The 5,660-nt window shown below is 44.7% G+C and overlaps 1 protein-coding gene across 1 annotated transcript; it reads left to right on the plus strand.

Moving 5' to 3' along the window:
• Positions 1–3,130: 3,130 nt before the first annotated feature.
• LOC123049065 (uncharacterized) lies at positions 3,131–4,845 on the plus strand. The gene is made up of 4 exons (XM_044472061.1): positions 3,131–3,352; positions 3,725–3,771; positions 3,875–4,279; positions 4,392–4,845. The coding sequence occupies exons 1-4, from the start codon at positions 3,169–3,171 to the stop codon at positions 4,407–4,409; spliced, it is 654 nt and encodes a 217-aa protein (XP_044327996.1). The 5' UTR covers positions 3,131–3,168; the 3' UTR covers positions 4,410–4,845.
• Positions 4,846–5,660: the final 815 nt, after the last annotated feature.

The following is a 5,660-nucleotide window of genomic DNA, read 5'->3' on the forward strand; positions in this document are numbered from 1 at the left end:
AGCCTCCTTCTTTGCTTTGTTCTCAGCAGCTATAGTTTTCTTAACCTCCAAAAGAATCTGCCTTGTCTCTGCTTGAGCCTGCTTTTTTATTGCTGCTTCTTCTTTCCTCTTCTCTCTGTTCAGAGCAGCTGCCTGTCTCTTCCTCTCTGCCTCTGCTGTTTTCTTCTCCTCTTACAGATGTCTCTTCCTGGCAGCTTCTTCAGCCTTCTTTTCCTGTTCTTCTCTCCTTGCTGCAAGTATAACATTTTTCTTGTCTTCTAGCTCTTTGTCTCTCTGCTTTTTTAATGCAAGTAACTTCTTGGCCATCTCTCCTTGCTGAATGGTGCTTGTGCTCCCTTGGTTTTGATTGACCAACAACTGAGCAGCACAAAGGAATGTTGACTCTGGAACAGGTCCTTGTGCAATCACTCTTGGCACTGGCCTCTGCATGACATAACATTTGTACAAATGATCACACAATAATAGTAGGCTTGGCAAAATATATGAGATCATGTATGACAAAACTTACCCTTTCTATCATTTGATCAACCATGAGATCTTCTATGATAGGATTTTCTGCAGGGTTGTGTTCCTGCTCAAAATGATGCAACATTTAAGTGATCCATGATTTGCTTGTGGTGCTGTAAGACAAAACTTAAACATCTTCTGCAAAAACATAACTGAGTAATGACAGGGTCTTCATCTTGCACATGTTGCTCATCTGGTGATGTTGCTTCATGATTTTCTTGTGCTGCTGATGGTGCTTGCATATTTGGAGGAGGTACTCCTACCTTGAGGTACTTGCATCCTTTAATGTTGTGATCTGGCTCTCCACAGTAGTTGCAGTGCATGATGACACCTGTGTTGTTGTTGCTGAAAGTTCTGCCACATGTGTCTGACACAGAACCTCAAGAGCTCAACGGTTTGGAAAACTTGACCAACATGAAACTTGGGACAATGAAGATCCTCTGGTCTAAATGCCTTGAACTTCATGAATACCTCTTCATCATCAGAATCTGGTGCCCACAAGTCATCACCCTCTGATTCATAGAACTCATCTTCATGATCATATGCTGCTGCTTTATCTCCATCTTTCTCATTTCCTTTCACAACTTCTTTTCCCTTTTGAACCTTTTGCTTCCCTTTCTCTTCTTTCTTCTTCTCTGTCTCCACAGGCTCATCCATGTCTACATTATCAGCAAACAAATCATCATCACCATCACTTATGTCATAGTCACTGTCCACTATGGCTCCAGGATCAAAGTCAGAGTCATCTGAGTCAGTATCAGCATCTTCCAGGTAATCATAACTGCATTTTCTTTTGCATACTCTTGATGATCCAGCTTCATCACTTCCTTATTGTTTTGCCTCCAGCACTACATCTGGAGCCATAACATTTTCATCCTGCTCACCAGAAGAACAATTCCTCCTTGCAAACTCATAATTGCCCACATTAACATCTAAGCTCTCTGGATACACAACTTGTATTGGGATTGCTTCACCTTCAGGTACATGAACACCTGTCTCTGCATTTACAGCCTCAGTACTTTCTGCCTGATCAACTCTTGTGTTAGAAGGACTAAACACTGGAGGTAGCTGCACTCTTGGGAAATTGACCACATCATCATCATCATCATTGTTTGAATTCAGACTGTCTTCATGGTCTAAGTAGAGACTGAATGAGTGGTGGCCAAGATCAACAAATGTTATCATCTGGTCTGTGTCTCCATCTCCTCTTATTTCTCTCAAGCCATTCTTCTGCAAGGTTAGGATGGGAATGCAGTAGTAAACCTTGAGCCTTCCTACCATCTCCCAACCAATCTCCTCAACTAGGTGCTCAACCATGATTGGGGACCATGTCACTGTATCCAGATCATCATACCACAACACATGCCCATTGACATAAGAACGGTTGCTACCTTTGCCAAGGAAATATCCACCATGGTTAAATTGAACTGAAAATTTCATGCTGCGTGGTCCTACAAAGATGTAAACAGAGCACAATTTTGTCAACATATATTACAAGGAACCACCTTTCCTAACCTAAAACCCTAACCATATGTTCAAACATCTAAAAGGCCTACAATTGCATCATAATGACCTCCAAGCAAACACTTAGCCCCCAATTTGTCAGGCAAAAACCATACACCGAAAACCCCCAATTTGTCAGGCAAAAACCCTAGCTTCAATCTTGTGAAATCTTGCGGGCAAAATTGGCCTCCTACATCTCCATGTGCACAATGCCAAACCCTAAATCGCGCAATCAGAGACTGCAAGCACCAATCATGGCGGATGTAAGTGGGGCTTACCATAGTACGGTGGAGGAGCTCCATCTGGTCGACGAACAGGCGCCATCCTGAGTAGGATGCGGCGCCCCTCCGGCAGCGACGCGATGCGGCGCACCTCCGCGGCAACTCCGGCCCTTCCGCGATCTCGATGACCGGAGATGGTGCGCTGCCGCCGACGATCGCCTCCTCTGCTCTCCTCCCCTCGTTATGATCGAAGCCGAACAGGCAAGGCGCTTTCGGCTAAAGCACACCGAATCAGGGGGGATTCTGCAAAAACACCACGCTACCGCCTGCTTAATGCGAGCTGAAGTCTAGGATTGGTCAACACGTGGTCAAACCGAGCGGCGACGGGTGGCATACGGGGAACAGTGACCGTACAAACACGTGTTGTCGTATTGGGTGACCGTATTGGCCGTATTCCTAAGTACAGTGACCAAAGTGAGCGCTCTTCGCAAGTTCAGTGACTGCCAGTGCATTTTACTCAAAAAAAAAAGCATCCAGCGGTACGCTCAGTCCAGATTTTGCACCTCCATTTACTGATGCCTTTGTGTTCCCCTGGAGGTTTCCCGCCATGGGCAAAGATACTCTCTTTCGTTCTATCGTCTGCTCAGTTTTTCAAACTAATTCAAATCAGTGTGTCGTTTCGTTGTAGTACGTTAAAGTGAACCGATGGTCCCATTTGCACTACCACCATTCATCTATGTGAGTATTAGAAAGGCAAAATCAGCCGTCGATTTTACCGGCCGGTAAAGAAAGCAGAGAAAAGAAACGAGAAAGCTAGCCATTTGGAGCCAGTCAGTCCAAGAAACGAGAAAAGAAAAGAAAAAGGTGGCAGCTGCAAGTACGATCCCTGAAACTGAAATCTGAGAAAGCACTGTCTTCTGCTGCCCCCCGACTGAAAATGTTGTACCAGCCTTACCGATGCAGAGACCAAGCCATCACCGTGTACCTCCTCCTCATCCTCACCTGTACGCTGCATATAACCAGACGCCAACCCCACGGCGGTTCTTCCATAGAGCTTCATCAGTATCTATCTCCAAAACTCTCCGTGGTCAGGGAAAAGACTAGTGCTAGCGAGATGCCTGGTATGCATCCTCTTAATCAGTTGCTTTCCTGTTCGTTGGTGGTTTGCTGTGCATATTGTTTTGGTGAAAATTTGTGCCTAAGATTTTTGATTTCCGGACCAAGTTCTTGCATTTCTGTATTTCTTTCTCTCCGTCTTCCTCTTGGCGGAGCAACATTGTCTTTTCTTTTTTGAGATATTTTGGCTCTGGATAGCGTTTCAAATAGTTTTCCTGGCATTATTTGTTCAACTAGTCACTAGTGGCAAGTCTCACCTTGATGATCTTGCTCTGCTGTTTCCTTGTCATTTTACCAAGATTCGATCTTCTTGTTTCTTTGCTCTGCTATTTGCTGCCAAGATTTAACCCACCTCTTGCGTTGTCTGAACTTTGAAGGCCGCAACTTGGGCGCTGCAGGAGCAAAGGAGGGGGAGCATGCCAGGGTAAGCAAAACGCCCAATCCAATTCCATCCTGTAACCTCCTTCGTGCGTTCGATTCGATATACCTCTGAGTCTTTGTATGTGTTTTTCTTTGTTTCCGTGCAGCCGCCCAAGATCGACGTGCAGACGCTCTACGTACTGTACATGGTGCTTTTCATGATGATCTGGATGTCCTTGTTTCGGTTTCGGTATCCGCAGCACGCCGAGTTCCTCCGCTACAACCCGGCCGTGGAAGCCCTGGCCGCCTGCTTCTTCTTCACGTTCGTCACCGTCATGCTGCAGGCGCTGCTCGCCAACGCGCTGTCGGAGAAGCCCGCCCCGTCGCCGCTTCCGCCTCCCGTGAACCAGTGGATCATGGGCATCTCGGTGTGGATGTTCGGGGTCCTCTACTACCTGGTCTACGCCTCCATGAGCGACGGGTATGCGGCGGAGCCGGGGTACTCGGGCCTGATCATCGCCGGGGTCGCGAGTGTTGTGAGCCTCGCCATGACCGTCTACAACATCCGGCAGGTATTTCAGTTCTTGTGCTGTTTTCGTTTGATCTCCTAGAACCTGTTCATAGCCGAGTTTGGGCATTGTTGTTTGATGGAAGGCTTTAACCTGTTTACGTCTGTTTTGCCAGCGCCCTGTCTTTGCTTAGCTGCGGATTATTGAGCATCTTGGAACCTCAAGAGTGGCGACCTGAAGAAGGGTCAGACTTGCCCTTGCCTATGGCAGTTTAATGTTGCTATTATCTGTCTTCTGTTGGATGTGTTATGAGTATGTTGTTGGTTACCAAGGTTCTATATCTACTATCTGAACTCAGCAAGGATTTGGCTTCATTTGGGGGATAGGATTAATCTATGTCAGTACCTGGGATGTTTCGTGATGAACTACTTCTTTAGGTAATGTTTCATGAAAAATTTCTTGATTGGGGTTTGATTTCTTTCCTTGCGTGTTTGCGTTGCAAGCCCAGGTGGTCACTGGAGGATCCTTGGTTCTTGTTAATGGGGATGTGATCTTCTCCTTTCGGTAACTCTCTGTGATAGCGATCGGTTTTGTTATTTAGTCAAAGAAATTTCAGACTGACTGCTATAGTGTTCTTGATGCTTGGTTAAAAATAGGATTTAGATTCAGTCAAGTTAATCATCGATTTGTTTCTGGGTTAGTCTCTATTCTTATCAGATTCCCATGTTAGACAAAAATCTGCTCAATGAATTTGAATGCCACCATGAAATAATCTAGATGCAGATAGGAAAGAAGAATTCAGATCTTGATAAAAAGAATGGGGGATCAGAAGTACAAAAGTGCGTGTCATACTGTAATCTATACCAGTGTGTGAGACAACAGTTAGGAGCTGTCCATTTTATCATGCTAAAACAGTAGCAGTTACAAAACCATTCATTGTGGGATTATGAAAGATGATTAGGGGGTAGTAATCAGATTGTAGTTCTGACCAGAACAGAGGAAGAAATGTCATGGTTAGTGTATATATGTAGCAGCAAACTAGATAGTGTCAGGGAAGGGTATATATGCATCATGAATCAGGTTCTGGTCATTTAATCCTCGCAGGTCGTCGCAAATGAAAACCTGTCATATACATATTCAGTAAAGTTTATATAGAGTTGCATAGTTAGCTACATAAGCTCATTTCCTAGAACACTACTTGCTAGACAAAAATCTGCCCTATGAATTAAAATGCCACCATGAAACAATCTAGATGCAGATAAAAAAGAAGAATTAAAAGTTCGATAAAAGGATAGGGGATCAGAAGCGCCAAAGTAGTGCAGGAATAAATGTTTGGTCAAGTGGGTCATACTGTAATCTATTCCAGTGTGTGAGACAACAATTAGGAGCTGACTATTTTATCATGCTAAAACAGTACTGTAGCAGTTACAAAACCTTTCAGTGT

The sequence above is a fragment of the Triticum aestivum genome, chromosome 2D (assembly GCF_018294505.1).
Source record: "Triticum aestivum cultivar Chinese Spring chromosome 2D, IWGSC CS RefSeq v2.1, whole genome shotgun sequence".
Taxonomy (NCBI): Eukaryota; Viridiplantae; Streptophyta; class Magnoliopsida; order Poales; family Poaceae; genus Triticum; species Triticum aestivum.